The sequence below is a fragment of the Pogonomyrmex barbatus genome, unplaced genomic scaffold (genome assembly GCF_055798465.1).
Source record: "Pogonomyrmex barbatus isolate J1 unplaced genomic scaffold, ASM5579846v1 scaffold1, whole genome shotgun sequence".
NCBI lineage: Eukaryota > Metazoa > Arthropoda > Insecta > Hymenoptera > Formicidae > Pogonomyrmex > Pogonomyrmex barbatus.
In genome coordinates, this window is record NW_028297098.1 from 25,942,810 (window position 1) to 25,962,233 (window position 19,424).

The following is a 19,424-nucleotide window of genomic DNA, read 5'->3' on the forward strand; positions in this document are numbered from 1 at the left end:
TGATACATAAATTTGAAAATTAAATTCATTTGTAGTATTTAAAAATTTATACGCGCACGCGTGCAAATCACCTGATGTTCCTCTATTCTCCTTCTCATTTCAAAGTCAGAAATAAGTATTTTTTGTAAACTAATGTAGTTTAAATAAAAAGAAAAAAACAGGAGAGAGAGAGAGAGAGAGAGAGAGAGAGAGAGAGAGAGAGAGAGAGAGAGAAGACGTAAGAGAAGAAAAATATAGATAGTTTTCCTTATCATTATGTGGCATTTAAATGATTATGCTTAGTATTTTTATATTTTTCATTCTTCTATTATCTATTTCTGTATTATCTATTTCATCTATTATTATAGATTGATAACGTAAGATTATCGAAGGAAAATGATTATTTAGTTTGAAAAAAGAATTGGTTGGGGTAGAAGTGGAGGCGGAGATAACGAGACGGAAGCGAGACGGGGAAAGATTGCCCTGAGACAACCGTGAGGAGATCACTTTCGGGATCATTAATTATCCTAGAAAGTGCGAGAACGGGTAAGATATATAGGATGAGGATGGTAACAAGGAGGGAGGAAGCTGAGCGAACAGCAGATAGAAAAGAGACTAAAGGAGACGGCAAATGTCGCCACTGCAAACCGAAATTACTGTTGAAGATTAATGATCCTTTACGCTTTATTACTAGTATTTATAGCGGATCCTCTAAATTTCTCGCTAAGTCACTTTATGTCATGGTAGTAACATTATCAGAATATCCAAGATGTTACCTGAACATGGATTTTTGTAAAGTAGAATAAGATATTGTATAGATAATTATATCTTTTATCCTATTGTGATACATATTAAATTAAAAAAATAAATTTGTATTCAATATATTTTCTTTGCGTTATCATATTTCTCTTTGATACTTTGATCTCGATCTCCAATATATGCTAAAAAGTTTTTCTAATACTATTAGTATAATATACCGAATACACTACACGTCCAACGATATATATATATATATATATATATATATATAATGATTAAGCTATTATATATATATATATATATAATAGCTTAATCATTATTGAACCAATATGTGAGGAAGGTAGAAGATATTAACTGAATATATATATATATATATATATATATATATATATATAACTGAATATATATATATATATATATATATATTCAGTATATATATATATTAACTATGAATATATATATTAAATATGAATATATATATATATATATATATATATATATTAACTGAATATATATATATATATATATATATATATTCAGTTAATATCTTCTATCTTCCTCACATATTGGTTCAATAATGATTAAGCTATTTATCTTTTTTTTTATAAATTTTTGCCTCATTATAAAATATATGTGGAAAGAATGGTTGAAAATATCTAAATATCTGGCCAAATCTAGAAAATAATTTTGTTGAGTCAGCAAAATATTTATAAGATAAAAATATGATTGATAATTATATGAAAACTTTTGATATTTTAGATATTAATTTAAAGCATATATAATTTTGATAGTTCGACAAAATTATTTTCAGATTTGTATTCAGTCAAATTTTTATATACTTTACCAAAGCCATAATTTTTGCAAATTTTTCTATACTTTACCAAAGCCATTCTTTTTTATTTCCTAATTTTTTGTGTTATATTGTTCTCCGAAACTTTACATTACTCAATTGAAATTAATAAAATTAAAATTTCAACAAAGTTAAATTAAACATTTTTTTTACAATGTTTTTTACAAAAAGAGAAACATCCGGTTAAATTTGGTTTTAAAGAAATAAAGAAACCATTAATTGTAATTATATCATTAATTATAATTTGACGATAAATTGATTTATTAAAAATATTATATATATTGGGATATCAACATTGTAAATTTCATAGAATTTTCGATCGAAAAAAAAAATTCACAAGAATCGAACGTACGCAAAACTTTGTATGCTATAATGATATATATTATCGTATCGTACCCGCATACCGATGGTACTCATCGCATTAATTAATTCTGATCCGAACGTTTGCTCTACGTACGATGAAAAAGACTGGCAGAATGAAAAAAAAACCACGTGCCTTCTTTAAGTAAATCGCGGGGAATGATGGTTGCGCGAAGGAAGATTAACGAGCGTAGTGTGTCGTTCGATTCGATACGTCGAATTAACGCGGGACGGAAACGAAGCTCCGCGTATCGGTTATTAATGACTCGAAGTCTACCAATGTAAATGTTAGCGATGCCATTCGTACTTGCGTCGCTTTGAATCGCTTAGAGACGACGAGTCCGTACCGTGAATACCTCGGACGACGTATAACGTCGTGAATTGAACGATAATAGTAGAAACGACGATTAATTAGCTGTAATTGAGTGTAGTCGCGACAACGGCAATGTAAACGCGCGCTGTTAACTACACACACGCGGCACACAAAAGATCATCGTCGAAGGAATCGTTCCGCACTTTTCGTCGAGCCACACGGTGGTAGCATCCCATTTTGAATACGTTTAACGATTTACGCAGCGAACTCGTTTTCAGGAAACTAAATCGTTATTGCCCGTCTCCGCGGAGGCTAAAACGAATTCCAGTCGTGCTCGTTGCGCGTATACACGCGTACGTGGAGGGCGTGGGGATGAAAAAAAATCAACCGCCGCCCTCCGTTCTCTGAGTGGCAGCTTCGCTAATACATACCCTTGCGTCTCACCGCGTTTGCCTTCTCTTCTGCAAGCAATATCGCCTTGGTTACGTCGATGTTCCGAGATAGAACGAGACAGAAACGGTGGAGTCGCCGGTTAACGATGATAGTCGACGGTTGTAGCAGATAGGGAGACAGAGGAAGAAAAAGGAGAGTGAGGGAATGAGAGATGGAGAGAGAAAGGGAGACGGAATGTGGGGCCTATAATGTCGAGGGAGGATCTGGCTATCATGCCAATCTTCTTGTTCCATGAATTTTCACAAATAGTGATTCTAGACTTCTTTTTAAGTACATTGATAAAAAAGGATAGAAAATAAAATATTACATAAACTATTTGTTAAATTTTCAATAAATCAAATTGAAGTGCGAATAACAATTTAGCTTCCTAAAAAAATGAGTTTGTTGCTTAATCGTTAAATGTATTCAAAAATAGGATACTACTATCACGTGGTTATTAATCTTTCATAAACATCAATGCATCTTCATTTCATCAATGCATCTTCATTTCATCAATGCAATAAGTAACCTGACACTAATATTAGCTTCAAGAGTGCGATTATAAAAATATTTTATTAGTTTAATAATTGTTCCTTTCCTTCAACAAGCTAAGATGATGATATTGCCAAAAGTTTTGATATTTTAGCTCAAACATTGTTTAAATAAAATGAATCGGTACTCAATATTGCAAGCAATTAATACAATTGTCCGGTTATCAATATTATTTCAATTTTCTTAGGAAAAATATTTTTGAAATGTTATCGAAAGTTTTTCTGTCGAAACAATTGTTAACGTGACATCAGTGCAACATTAATGCTATCATGTAAGTGTTATCGTCCATCTGAGGCATGCGTTTCTCGCGTGTCTTTTGTTTTGTACGTGTGAACGCATGTTCAGTCGAGCATTAAAAGTTGCATAATTTTGAGAAGGTCATTACACAGTATATGTATTTTATAGGAGAGATCATCATTTTGATCACTATTATTCATATTCTGTTTAAAAAATCTGTCATTTTTTAATTATGTAATTTACATATTATATCTACTAACTTTTGCATTTTAATTGAAAAACAAAGCAAAATTTAATATAATTGAATATTTTCATAATTTTTATGTATTGCTATTGTGCTCATTCCAATTGGAATAAAATTTAATGTTTAGTATATTTCATAAAGTATACTATAAAAAAATTTAGCGGAGAAAAAATTGAATAACAAAATCATTTGCATTTTGCGAAAATTACAAAACAATCCACATTTGTTTACAACACTTTAATGATATGTATCATCATAATCATCATATATTTATTTCAAAAATAAAAATAACGTATTGCGTGTGAAAATTTTCTATGTATTATAAAGTTTCATAATTTTTAAATTTCTGAGGAGGTTTATAGGTCTTCCCCTGTTAATATTACAGATTATTATTTGTTAATGTTTATCATATTTATAGAATTACAAATGTTGTTATGGATAACGTTATGTATTTTTAATAAGTTGCAGTTTAGTATTTTGCAGTACGGATCCTATTATGGCGAAAAAGAAGAGTTGATGTTAATAGGGGGAAGTAGGAGGCAATGGAAGTAGAACGAGGGGATGGAAAAGCAATGGTCCGATCCCTACAGATAATAGCACGCAAGTTCCGACATCGTTAATCTTGCAGTTCATGTACATAGATGTATATACGTGTCGGATATACATGTATATATACGAGCATTCGTTGTTACGTGTACATCACGAAGCCACACCCCTGGCGTAAGATCGTGACCAAGACGGTGGTTACAATCTCCTTCCCAACAATGTTCGCCTATCATTCATACTTGCAGCAAGAGTGCAAAAATCATATTCGGAAAATTATGTGTACATCACAAAGCCACACCTCTAACGTGATCATAACGATGGAAACTAGACCGTTGGGAAAAAGATCGTAAGCACAATGGTGATATATATATATATATATATATGGGGACTGGTGATATATATGATATATATGGGACTCTTTAGAGATTCTAACCCAATTCTTTAAATCCATAGATTCGAAGCTTTAATCTCTTGGTATAAAATTAAATTTAAATCGAAATTTATTTAGAGTAATTAGAAATATATTTAGTTCTCAATTCATTTTCACTTCGATCCACAAATTTTATTGGAGTATTTTATTGGAGTACAGTGATTTCGATTTGCTATAAATTGTCATATATATAAAAAGATATAGTGTTGCACTTGACGTAACATTTATTTTTATTTAAAAAAAAATAAAAAAATAAAAAAAATTAAATCTTCATTCTAATTTTCTTGATATATATGATCTTTTCTCTCTCTTCTTGATTGATGATACTGAACTTTACTGAACTTTAGCAAATTCTTTTGAAGATTACTATATAATAGTAATCGTTATATGGGTAACTATTTCTAATTTTGTTGTCCAAGTTCATAGCTTAGAAACGATATAAAGTGTAAATAATTTATATTTAATATGAATTATTAATATGAATATTAATATGAATTAATAATTATTGTAATTAATAATCTAATTAATAATCTATAATAATTATTCTATTAATAATTATTAACATGTGAATGAATTATTAATAGAAATAGAAAGTTATTTTCACATATATCTCTTTCTATTTTTTATCTTATTTTTATAAACAAAACCACAAATATATTTTAATACAATAATCAAGAAATATTTAAAATTATTGTCACTTTGCAATGAATTATGGATAGTGCAGATTAATACAGAAGAAACATCATTGATGAATTATGTCGATCTTTAATATCTATTAATTTTAATATCTGTTTAATTTCTATTTAATAATTTAATTTTTAGAATTAAAGATAAATGAAAAATAAATTAAATCAAGATTAAAATTAATTGATAGAAATAAATATTAACTTTTTTATACATAATCTTACTCTTTGTCAAGTTACGAAAAGAGGATTGTTCAGCCATCTATCGGTGCTTTAGAAAACACTTATCGTTCTAATAATGACTCATTCTTTTAATTATCGGATTGATGCAAATAAATAATTGAATTAAACGTATAATAATGAGCATATAACTTAGATTTAATTAATCGCTTTTTAAACATGAAAAGTTAATAGTATATCACGATAAAAGTAATTATTTCAAAAATCTTTTTAACTATAAAGTCAGTTATGAAATATTACAATTTGCAACAAATCCATCTAAATCAAAAAGATTTAAAACATAAAAAAAAATCTTTTTAAATATTACTGAAATATATAGCTGCACATTATACTTTCGTCTGTCATGTTAGATCGTCTAAACAATCTCGCATTTTTGTTTGATAACCAGAAGAAAAAATTGAATACTTTTACAGAATTTATGCAGAAAATCGTGCACAGGCGCAAGTGGCTAATGGCACATATAGAACGTCCGGAACGAATTGTTTGTTACAGCTGATTGTCACGCGTATATTTATCCTCAAATTTTTCTTTCCGTTGGCGACGCATCTGCGCTACTCGGTAGTTAAAACAGCACCTGTGTTCAGAAATGGTTATGTCTCGGAACATGGTGGAAATAGGGAAAGTGGATACACGAGGACATATCATAACATACAAATTCGCTCGGGTTCCAACTTTGTTCCCAAAAGGGGTTACAAATCGAACGATGTCAGACGATAAAATCAAGGATCATGGACGAGTGTTGCTGGCGCCAGAGGAGATTACGATCTCGGATTCATCTGTCATTCCGATCGTTCGCTAACGTCGTCGTGAAAAAAAAAAAAAAAAAAAAAATTAAGAATCATCACGCTCAAATCGTCGCTAGCTGCGAACGTGAACATCACAGCGATGTGTTCGTGATGCAAGCTATATTATCATAATTAATGTATTCCCTCCTCGGGTATCGAGAAAAACGCTTCGTGCGACCGTCGTCGAGGGACGATAACGCGGCGCGACGTACCGACTGGCGTCGTGAGCGAAAACAAAAATATGTCTTCGTACTCGAGCGAGCTGTCACGCTCTCAGGAATATCTAAGCTTTCGCAGTTCCGTACCGCTCAGGAAGATCGTTGTCGACGCCGATGGCACTAAGGTATCGTTCTATCATCGGTCACACGATCATTTGGTCTTTAATTGTTTACTATTTTTTTTGCTTTTTCATTGATTTACACCAAGTTGCAAAGTGGCCTTATAATTCTAGATAAGTATTTCAATACAAAAATAAACAAAGGAATGTCTTGAAAATGCTCTGCGATTATTTCAGGGATGGAAGGTGTACGACTCGAATCCAAAAACTATTAAGTGCCCGCTTATATGTCTTCCACCTGTCTGTGGTACTGCTGATATTTTTTTTAAACAAATATTAGGTTTGGCTGCCAAAGGTTACAGAGTTATCTCAGTAAGTTAAATGTATATTTGATAAGTATTCTAGAGTGTTTAATATATGTAAAAACGCAAGGTGTTTAATTTTTATGTTGGTTTGGCAGTAAATGAGAGTTCTATTTTTGTAGGCTGAACCACCGGTATATTGGAGTATAAAAGAGTGGTGTGATGGATTTAGAAAACTGTTGGATTATCTAGAACTTGATAAAGTCCATCTTTTTGGCGCTTCCTTAGGTCAGGAACTTATAAATAAAATATTATAATAATAATTTACTCTTTAGTTGTAACATAATTTTTAATAAATAAGTGCATTTTGTTTTATTTTTTTACAGGTGGTTTCCTGGCGCAGAAATTTACAGAGATGAATGCGCATTGTCCCAGAGTAATCTCTCTAGTTCTATGCAATACTTTTACAGACACATCTGTATTTAGTTACAATGATTCTGCAGCAGTGTAAGTAGGATATTTAAAAAAAATTAATTTATAAGACATGAATCTAGGACACAGATTTATATATAATAAAATTATTAAAATTTTTTTGTATGTGTATAATTTGCCTATATATATGTATATTTCTTTATTTAATGTCTATCTTAAATTAATTTTAATTTTTTTAAAGATCTTTAATCAATAATTTTAAGAAAATTGAAAATATAGAGCTGTCTTCTTATATTAATAAAAAAATTTCTCTTTCTAGACATTTTAATAGAAGATATAATAGATTTATTTAACGTTTGATATATATTTTTATATATCTTTTTATATTTACAGTTTTTGGATTTTGCCTTCAATGGTATTGAAAAAAATGGTAATGGGAAATTTTGCGACAGAAAAAGTAGATGGAGAGATTATAGAGGCAATTGATTTTATGGTGGAACGGGTATGTATTCTTCGAATGAAAGATAGAAAAAAGTTATTTATATTCTAGATTTTATATAAATATTTCTATTATATGATTTATAGCTGGAGAGTTTAACGCAACCTGAATTAGCGTCTCGTTTAACAATGAATTGCATAAATTGTTATGTACAACCTCAAAAGATATGTCATTTACCAGTGACAATAATAGATGTCTTCGATGAATACGCGTTATCTAATGCAGTTAGAGAAGAAATGTATAAGTGTTATCCGAATGCAAAACTGGCACATTTGAAAAGTGGTGGGAACTTTCCATATTTAAGTCGATCCGCCGAAGTTAATTTACATTTGCAGGTAAATTTATGATTGTGCAGATAAATGTATGATTATGATTCAATCAATTGTCGATGACATGAAATATTGTTTGTTTTTAGATTCATTTAAGACAATTTGAAGGCACGGAATATACGGCTTTAGAGAGAACTAAGATTTAGCGCAATGCATTTATATTAGGAAAAATGTAATAAAATCCAAAAGTTGTGTATATAAAAATATTGATTAAAAAAATAGCCTTCACTGTTTATATGCAGATATTAAAACTATAGACAACCTCTATGCCTTTTGTATCAAATTGGACATATTATTTGATTTCTCAAGAATTTGCAATTCTCAATGAAGCAATATTTTTATATAATATATAAATATTTTAAGATATAATTATATGGTATAATATTTAGAATTGTATGACTTACATCTGCTATTATCTTATTTGTTGTTGAACATTTTATTTTTTAAATATATAAAGCATTTATATTTTGTAATAACTTGATCTCCTTTTAGCTATAAATCTTTACAACATATTAATAAAAATAAAATAATCTATTTTTTACTTTACTATTTTCTAATATACTTTTTTCCTTTATTATATGAATTTTATATAAAATTTTTTAATTATGAATTTATTAACAAAATATTCTTAGTATAGAAATATTACACATAATAGTGAGTTTCTGTGGCAATTATTGATAGATTTCTGAAGACATTTACAAATTTATAACATTTTAAAGTTTAAGATAATAATTTTTAAACAAAAAATATTTAGAATTGTCTATATTGTTTAAACTGTCTGAAATTTGTATGTTTAGATACACAGTGAGGATGTAAGAATTATTATTTCATTCAGAATATATTTTATATGATAATTTTGATATCTATATAATGTATCAATCATGTGAATTTTGAACAATTTGATTGATCAACATTAAATATTTTTCATTTAAAAATCACGGCGATGCTATTTTGATGAAATTATCATTTAAAAATGATTTCAAGAATCTATCATTAATATCATGAAAGATCTGGGATTATATTTTATATATTATTCATTTTATAAAATAAGAATTTAATAGTTTCATAAAATGCGGCATTATATTTTATTCATAATACGACTTGTTATTTTGCTTTTAAATTACATACATTTTGAAGCCACACGATTATGGTGCGAGTCAGAAATTGACCATAGTTTGCTAGGTCGCCTGACCAGGAGACCGTATAAGAACTTGCTTGGTATCGATTCCTTCGAGTGCACCTCTCTCGTGTTTCTCTTTTGCAATCTCAGATTACAGGGCCTGTTTTGCTCAGTATACGTATATCACATCATTGTCCGTGTCAGTTGTCTTGAAATCTCCTCTTTTTCAATCCTCAGTTTTCAATAAAAATTTTTATTAGCTATAATTATATGTTTATAACTTACATAAAAAATTTTTATCTTTCTCTTTCTCCTTTTTATGGATTTTTTAATTATATATTTTTTGGAAATGAATACGATAGTGCTAAAGATTTAATTTTGCAGTTAACGCTAGAAGTACCGAGCGATCATTCTGCGCGCGTGTGTGCGTGTGTGTGTGCGTGCGCTGTGTGTGTGTGTGTGTGTGTGTGTGTGTGTGTGTGTGTGTGTGTGTGACTATTTATATTTTTGAATTAATATTAAAAAATAGAATTGTCGAAGCTCTTTTTTCAATTAAAAATATGAATTTTCTTTCTATCAGCTACTCTTTATTTTAATAAAACATTAAAATTGAAAATTTTAAATTCTATCTTTGAGATAAAGAAAATAAATTTCAAAAAATTAATAAATAAAATATCTTGATACTTCTACAGTTAGAATATTTTCTACAATTAAAAAATTTGCATACGTGCATATTTAAAAATTATATTAAATATATTATATAAAATTATATTAAATATATTAAATTAAAATATATTAAATTCGTATTTTTCAACATGTTAGATATAATTTGATTAAAAATAAAAAAACAGTGCTTAAACAGTGTATTAAACAAATTCATAAGAGTTTTGTTCGATATATAGATGAGTATTGACACAATGATAAGATTACAGTTATCGTTGGCCACTGGTATTATACCATAATAATCCGTTTGATGATTTGACGTGATCTTTTGTAAAGAACGACGTGTACAGTATATGTTTTAGAGCTCAGTCTTTCACCTGCACGTGACGTGAACAGACAGTCAATATCCGATATCGCGATATTCGCGTCGTGACATGTGGCGATAGCGTCAATTTTAGTTATATTTCTGACACGTTTAAATGATTCACATTATTCGAATAGATACAGCACGTAAATTTTAATCTGATTATTTATTTCGATAATGTTTGAAAAAATTTTTTTTTTAGTTATAAAATAGACCACGTGGTAACAAGGTGTTTAACGGTTTATTTAAAGTATTTATTTCATATTTAAGTATTTACGTTATTTCATATATGTATTTTTACAAGTGTATACTTTTAAAAAGGACATAAAATTGTATTGTGCTCACAAAAGAGCACAAGGCAAAATTTAATTGCATTCAATCTTTGCTCTACTGTAAAACATAAATATTTATAGATATGTATGTATATATGTGTGTTATTGAAAGGTATAAGAATCTAATTACACTGTTAATCCATTTTTCATTTATAATTATATTTTTATTCATAATTTAAATATTGAGCTCAAATAATAAGCTATTATGTCATTATCAACGATCTATATTAATAACTCGTGTCATGTAATGAAATAATGGCGTATATTTTTCGCAAACTTATTCGTAATTATCACGCAACTATTTTAAGAAACTATCCTAAGGGAAAATAGCTTGAAGCAAAATTCAATCAAGTGAAAGGAACGCTGACCACAAGTTTGCCTTAGAAAGAAGTAACATCGTCGCAAATATTTATCTCCAGATAATAGTGTAAATAGTGTAGAAATTTATGCTATTAGAACTTACTGTTCCCATATTGAAAAAAAGATTTAATAACAAATTACCAAATTAGGTTTGATTACACAGTGCCAATTAAACGTTTAATAACATTTATTAAATAAATTAATTGAATGAATGAAATATTTAGTTTAGAAAATCAAAATTTAATATTAGCAATTATAATTTAGTTCATTCAATTAAAAATCTTCTTAATTGTTATTAAATTTTAATAGCAATAAGATATTGTAATAGTTATCTCATATCGTTAATAACTATCAAATCGACTTTATAAATAAATATTTGATAATTATTATCAAAATTATCTTTCAGTGTAATATTTATGCAATATTTTATCAAAAGTCTCTTTTTCCTACATTTCCTCTGCTTTTTTTCTCAGAAATTAATTAATATTTTATTCATTTGTAGTTTACCCTTCATTTTTCATCTTTTTTTCACAGATGTCACAAGAAAATCACTCCTAGATAGATCATAATGGATTCACCAGAAAGTTTCCATATGTATTTTGAGAAGCATTAAACATTTGTTCAAAAATGGATAACGAGCGAATGCCATTGATTGACACCGAGAGAATAGCGACATCGACGAAGTTCGCTTATGCTCTTGGACATGTTTTTAATGATTTGGCGGCTGCTATGTGGTTTTCCTACACTTTAATTTATCTACAACGAGTAGCATTGTTGGAACCAGTAGTCGCTGGTGCACTACTACTTTTAGGTATATTCATTTATTTACGCACTAACAGATAACAATATATTATATTATTAATGATCAAACAATTTTCATTCAAGGACAAATTGTCGATGCAATAATGACACCTATATTCGGTTTCTTGGTTGATCGTTACTGTAAGAAAAAAATTTGGCACGTCATCGGTTCCATTATAGTCACTTTATCCTTCCCCATAATATTCGGTGGTTTTGCCAATTCATCCATCACAATCGCTATGCTCTTATATGTAACGAGCATTACTATATTTCAAATTGGTTGGGCAGCCGTGCAAATCTCACATCTATCAATGATTCCCTCATTAACCAATTCCGTCCTAGCTCGAGCCGATTTAACCGCGATAAGGTATGTGAATTGCGTAATACCCCATGAGAGCAATCTAGGAATCTGGAGCTCAATTCTTGAAATAAATGCGAATAATTTCAATCTTTTCAATTGCAAATAATCGTGTTTGAAAATTCCTTGGATGACATTCTGGACAATTGCAAGTGTAACGTATGCAATTTCTCGTTCGCAATATAATAAATGGATTATATCGTATATTTTTACACTGAAAAAAGATTACTAAATGCATTTGATTATGAATTTTGATAGAATATTTTTTACTATTATATATATATATATATATATATATATATATATTATAATAATATAAAATATTTTATTTTCCGATATGTTAAAATTTAATAATTGTTATTAAGATTTGAATGAATTAAATTTATATTTTTATTAAATCTTGATTTTCTGACCTGAATGTATTTCATACATCCAACGATAAATTATTTATAATAATTATTATCGACGATTTCTTATTGTCACTTAATAACAGTAGTTTAATAGTAGTTACTTAATTCTGGCAATTGTTATTATATCTTTTTTTCATTATAGAGAAACGTATACGCTTCGATCATTGTCATTGTATATAATACGTAATATTGCGGACAAATTCAAGAATTTAGCTTCAAAAAAATAAGAACTAATGTTATTTCAACACAAATTTAATTAATTGTAGATATTCCGCTCAAGTTGGTGCGGCCGTAATAGTTTTCATAGTAACATGGATAGTTCTACCAACCAGCGGCGAATTAATAGTTCAGTTAGATCAGCAAGATGATTATAAATTCAGAGTATGTAAAAAGATTATGTGCATTAACAAAAAAAAAAAAAAAGAAAAAAAAACAAAAAGAATGATGTGTGATTTTAATTTGCAGAATATCTCTTTGGTTCTCACGGCTCTCGGTCTGACCGCGACCGTCTTTTTTCACATTTTCCTGAAAGCCAATCTTTTAGAGCAAACAACATCCGCGAAAGCGAACATCGAGGAGCCAACTAAATCGTCAGATCTTTCGCCTAATCGTCGGATATCGTGGATCGGCATCACGATTTTGTTAAGAGTCGCGATGCTATACGTGGCGAGCAGATTATTTATCACTCTGGCCACGGTATACTTGCCGCTGTACATAGAAGAAACGAAAGTTGATGGCAAGCAGGCGTTAGCCACCGTGCCGTTAGTCTCATACGTATCTTCCTTCGTGGCCGCTTTGCTGCTCAAATACATCACCAGAATTTGTGGTACCAAGGTAGTACTTTGATAATAAAAAAAAAAAAAGAAGAAGAAGACACAGATTTTGGATAAAATCTTATTCCGTTGAACTGTAGGCTTGCTATCTTCTCGGCGCTATAATTGGCATAACTGCTGCCATTGTCACAGAATTTGTCGGGAATAGCACAACGATTGTATATCTCGTCGCCGTATTAATTGGCGCGGGGAGCTCCATTACGATGGTTACCGCATTGAGCGTCACCGCCGAATTAATCGGCTCTCGAACAGAACGTAGCGCCTTTGTGTATTCGATTGTCACTTTTCTCGATAAAATTATTACTGGTTTCGTGGTAATATTAATTGAACAATGGTGAGTAATGCGATGTTAATAATAATGAAAATTTTATTTGACAGATTGCAATTTTTTCATAATGACTTATACTGCATAATGTTAAATTTATTTTATTTTGAGGACATCTTTATAATTATTAAATGTATCGCAATTTTGATTAATTATTTCACTATTTTTTTTGTAATTTTGATATATTTCTTTTAGGAGATGCAAAGATAAAGAACTTTGTCCTAATTATAATCGAGACACACTATCCATCGTTTGCGTTTCTTCGATGATACTGGGACTTATAACTTTGCTATCTGTATCTCGTTGTTTAACGTGAAAAATTAATAAACTGATATTTCTTTATATTAATTGTCTCATTTGTACATCGTTTATAATTTATTCTTTCATGAAAATATTAGTAAACGATAAAAAATTAATACTGTATTTCATCATTATTACATTGTTACTTATATTTATAATAATAAATTTATTGCAATAATAATGTTAATTATAATACAAGTCTGCAAAATTTTATTTTTTTCTGAGTTTCTGAAAAAGAAAAATAATTTTCCATAGCTTTTTGTACGCCGACTTCAAATCTGTAAGGAAAAATGCGTTATCACGTCAAGTTAAAATTTAGAGAAAGTTTAAGAGAAAGTTTGAGACAAATGTCGTTAAAATACCTCCAAAATACGTTTTTGATTATTTTTAAAAATTTTAGCTGACAAACTAATGTGCGAGAAATTTCGAAAAAGACATAGTTAAGGCTTCTGATTAGTCACTGCGGACATATTGGAATCGTAACGTCATAGGCGAGAAATAATACAATAAAGTTTATGACGGTAGTTTTGCAAATAAAGAGATATTTGACTAAAATGACACCTGTTATGGTTTTAAGACACTTGACTGTAAAAATGGGCGGCTGCTATCTTTTTCCCTAATAGTCAATAAATAGCTGTAAAAGGCAAAATATAAAATGAAACTTGTTCAGAAAAGAAACACACGACTTGACAGCTGTTGAAAGAAGTGGAAAAAATGCTTTCACATATAATGTCCGATGATAATTTTAGCTGTCATCCATTTTTACGACTCTGGTAAATACAAAACAAGTCATATCTGCACGATTAAGCACACAATAACGACAATAGTCGTTATAAAAAATTTCATTGTCCGCATGTCACTTATATAAAGATGAACAAGGTCAAGGATAAGATGAATAAGGATGTATGAGCTTCTATTTTTCACCGCGCTATTAAAACAGTCTAGTTGCAAAGATATTATAAATAATATTTAATATAATATCTCTAATAATTTTCTAATTTGCATGAGGTGCTACAGCATCTTTGATAAATAAACATTAAATAATATAATATTATTATCTATATACTTTAAATATCTTCTAAATGCTCCACTATTGTATATTTAGTGTTTATTAGACTCGTTTACAACTTATGTAAGATAGAATATGTAAATATGTATTATGTATCTTATTTGTATTATAATAAACGATTGTTACAATAATTTAACTGTTATTTTATGTGTTGCAAATAATACGATATAATGTATATTATGATATTTGTGATTTTATTTTGCATAATGTATTTTAGTATAGTCATTAAAATTATTAGCCAAATTTTCTGACGTACAGAACTGACATGATCGAATTATATTAAATACAAATATTTAACCAATAGAAATAACATGTCTTTAAACATAATTCATATTAATAAGAATGTTATTAATTTATTGATATTTTAATTCTATTTACATTTATTCTTGTTGATCTTTATAATCTTTTTAATAATGCATAACAATTTGAGTTTTTATCAAGAGTCGTATATGCATATATATACGCCTATATATATATATATATATATATATATATATATATATACACAGAGTCTCCGGCATCGGTCATATCATCTCTCGTATGCAGATAAAGCTGGTAAAACTGAGTAGAAAAGTCCTGTATCATTTTGCAATTTTCGCGATGATTATCGATTTATTAATTATTAAAAATCACAGTATTAACCCGATCCATCGGCAAATGCAAGCGGTAAGATACTCTCGTCCGGCGATCATCGTTGATAGGCGCGTGAGGAATTGTTTACTTCAAGCGGCAATAATTATATTGAAGAATAATATTTTGAAGAATATCTTACCGCTCGCTGCTTACCAGCTCTACTTGCACACGAGAGGTGATATAATCCCGATGTCGGACACCCTGTATATACATCGCTCGTGAGAAGGTAGACAGAAGCGAGATAAATGAAAATGTCTTATATCATTTTGCGATATTCGCAATAATTTTCGAGTTATTAAATATTAAAGTTGCACAAATAAGAACGCGCGGGGAGAAAGTGCTCGTCCGCCTGATCCATGATCCAGGATGAATAGAAAGTGTGAGCGGCTTCCTATATGATATAAAACATTTATCTCGTTTCCATCTACCTTTTCACGAGCGGTGTTACACATGCTGTGGGACACCCTGTATATATATATATATTTCTTTACACGCACAAATTTTTATATAAATATTTTATATTATATCAATAATACAAATTCTAAGTGTATAACTTTGTATACTTTGTGTATAATTGAGAATATATACAATATTTATATAATGAAAATTAAATCTGTTTGATCAAATCATATCTGCAAGTATCATTCATTAATCATCATTCATTAATTTTTCTATTACATTATTTTGATTTCTAAAGATATAATTAATTGATTATGCAAATAAAACAATTGATAAAGCAACACGTATACTTTTTGCACTATAGAATTTATCTTATAATTCCATCGATCATTCGCGAATTCGCGAATAAAAAAGTTGGTTATATAATGATCGTATAGAATTTATAAGGAGTTATCTCATGTATATATGTTAAAAAGATGATGGCAATTATTTTGTTACGATTAGTACGATTAATACGATTAGTAAAGGAAAGTGTTTCAAAGTTTTGTTAGATATAATCTTACCAATTGCAATTTTAAAAATTCTCTAAAACAATTTTTTTAATTAGTGTCTAAATATTTGTAATGTGTGTATAAAATTTAAGCGCTAAAATTCTCTAAAAACTTTAAAATATTAAATTAAGTCAATATTATCCTAAGAAATACTTTTATAAGATAAATTAACTATATATTTCTTTTTTGTGCTACATTTGATGGTAGAAGATAAACATATTGTCGTGAAGGTAAGATTTAAAACTCTCTAATTAAGTACACATCAGCATAATTTAGATATATCAAATTTCGCGAGATATATAATTTATAATGATTCTTTCTGTTTCTTTATGTAAAATACAACTTTTAAAAATTGTGCATAATATAATTGTCTTAAAACTCTTGTCAGAAAAAAACTTCTTAGAAATATAGATGTTACTACATAATTTACATAAATTTATTTTAAATATCAAGAAAAGAGTTAATGCAAAATATACAAATAATTTTCTAATAAGATCTAATAAGATTCAAGCAATAAATATTAATTATTAGTAAAGTAAATAAAGTAAATAAAGTAAAAATAAATAATTTATATATTTAAATAATTTCTTTAAAAACAGAATATAAATACCATATAATATGTACTGTTATACAAAATAATATATAATATTAATAATTTTAATTTTTGCAAAATATGATTAATAAAAATTTATGATAAGTTATATAAAATAAATACACATATACAATTATACATATATATATTTATACATATATACATACACACACACATATATATATATATATATATATATATATATAAAACTTACATGTTTATGTATTATCTTATACAAATTGTTCATAAAAATTATTATAAATTTTCTATTAACTGATTCTATATTGATATAATAATAAAATGTAATTTTATATTTTTTGTTACAGGACAGATTATTGTTTAAAAAAATTATTATTAAAATAAATAAACGTTAAAATAAACGTTAAAATAAAAAAAACGAGGAATAAGATAAAATTGTAGAAAATTTTATATTTTTAAATCATAAATAATGATCATAAATTTACTGCTAGTGTGTCTTTTTTTTATATTATTATATTACTATCTTCTTCATTATAGAAAGTTTGTACGACTTATTAATAAGATATCAAGTATACCATATTTTCCATTGTTAGGCCATATCTTTACATTATTAATATCATCGCCAGGCAAGTAAAACTTCCTAAAACTTGTTATTTTAATAATTTGATTTGATTTTGTGAAATGTTTATTATAATAAGAACACATTAATAAAAAAATAAACAGCATAATTCTATTATTTCATTGTATAATGCTGGCTAAAAACAAAATGTATAAATATGAAAAATGTTACATATTTATACATATGAAAAATGTATAAATATGAAAAATGTATACATTAAATTTATTTTTTATATTTGTATAAGAGCAATTGTTAATTTTATTTTTGTATTTCATGTATTTAAATACAAAAGAGAGTTGACATTATTATCAGAGTGCAGAGATTGGATAGATTTCATTACATATTTTGTACTGTATATCGAATAATCTATAATATATTGAGCTAAATAAATTCTCTTAAAAAAACTTAATAAATTAAATAACAAAATTTGATTTATATTTGTTTGACAATGCACATATAATTATTTTACTGATATATCGAAATAAATTAATATTATTTATTAGATTTTATATTTTAGAAAATTTCTGGAAACTACAGCGTATCCATTTTAATAATTATTATCCAATTTGTAAGATGTGGTTTGGTCCATTAGCTGTTGTCGCCATTTATCACCCGAATGATATAGAGGTAAGAAGACAAAAAATGAGTCAATCTATTTTGTTGATTTATTACATGACATTTCAACAACATAAAAAATATTTCAAATATCTGATTATAGCATAATTCAATGTCAATTTTTAAATTATTGATATAGAATTAATATAACTAATATTATTATTGACTATTGATTATTATTATAGAATTAATATAACTAATATAAGAATTAATCTTGAGATAAAGATTGATATAAAAGTTAGCTTTTTTCTATTTTTCACAGTGATTGTTTAAATATTATAATGTATTTGTAGACAACTTTTGCATGCATTATTTTCCACTTTTTCTAGTTTATTATTCATTAAAGATATAATGTATTAAAAATATTAATACATTATTAATCTAATCTGTTTTATAATTTTAGAAAATATTAAGCAATGTGAAACAGCATCTTGCAAAAGCTTATCCATATACCTTTTTACGTCCTTGGTTGGGAACTGGACTATTAACTAGTGAAGGTAATCATAAAAAGAATTTTTAATTTTTACAAAGAATTTTAAATAATGTTTATATAAGGAATTACGTATACAGACTGTAAATGTTTTACATGAAAATATAATTTTTAATAAATAATATAAAGAAAAGAATATAAATATATATTTATTACTTAATATTTATAATACTTAATATTTATACTTAATATTTATAATACGATTCTGTAATTGATTTATGATATCTTAAGATTATACTTAGGGCAGTTTTAAAAAATTATTTATTTTCTACATTTATAAGAATTGACAATGAACACTGGCCATCATCTAATCTCTGCTATAGGAACAAAATGGCACAAAAGACGAAAGATATTAACACCTG

The 19,424-nt window shown here is 27.8% G+C and overlaps 2 protein-coding genes and 1 long non-coding RNA gene across 12 annotated transcripts; all 3 read left to right on the forward strand.

Moving 5' to 3' along the window:
• The first annotated feature begins 6,095 nt into the window (after nucleotides 1-6,095).
• Nucleotides 6,096-8,794, forward strand: LOC105427551 (maspardin). Its single transcript, XM_089085112.1, has 7 exons — nucleotides 6,096-6,753; nucleotides 6,925-7,059; nucleotides 7,172-7,277; nucleotides 7,376-7,496; nucleotides 7,815-7,923; nucleotides 8,007-8,255; nucleotides 8,336-8,794. Exons 1-7 carry the CDS (start codon nucleotides 6,652-6,654, stop codon nucleotides 8,393-8,395), a joined length of 882 nt encoding a protein of 293 aa, XP_088941238.1. The 5' UTR covers nucleotides 6,096-6,651; the 3' UTR covers nucleotides 8,396-8,794.
• Nucleotides 8,795-10,308: 1,514 nt separating this feature from the next.
• Nucleotides 10,309-14,157, forward strand: LOC105427552 (major facilitator superfamily domain-containing protein 12). Of its 10 annotated transcripts, none has more exons than XM_011639329.3 (8): nucleotides 10,312-10,840; nucleotides 11,037-11,155; nucleotides 11,623-11,899; nucleotides 11,974-12,256; nucleotides 12,924-13,038; nucleotides 13,123-13,491; nucleotides 13,571-13,824; nucleotides 14,011-14,157. In XM_011639329.3, the coding sequence occupies exons 3-8, from the start codon at nucleotides 11,716-11,718 to the stop codon at nucleotides 14,129-14,131; spliced, it is 1,326 nt and encodes a 441-aa protein (XP_011637631.2). In that variant the 5' UTR covers nucleotides 10,312-10,840; nucleotides 11,037-11,155; nucleotides 11,623-11,715; the 3' UTR covers nucleotides 14,132-14,157. The 10 variants fall into 10 exon arrangements, with proteins under 10 accessions (XP_011637633.2, XP_011637631.2, XP_088941231.1 ...); XM_089085105.1 differs by having other exon boundaries at nucleotides 11,050-11,155; XM_011639326.3 differs by having other exon boundaries at nucleotides 10,312-10,646.
• Nucleotides 14,158-18,535: 4,378 nt separating this feature from the next.
• LOC148938302 (uncharacterized) lies at nucleotides 18,536-19,070 on the forward strand. Its single transcript, XR_016141342.1, has 2 exons — nucleotides 18,536-18,584; nucleotides 18,976-19,070. It is a non-coding gene; the product is annotated as an uncharacterized LOC148938302 (long non-coding RNA).
• Nucleotides 19,071-19,424: the final 354 nt, after the last annotated feature.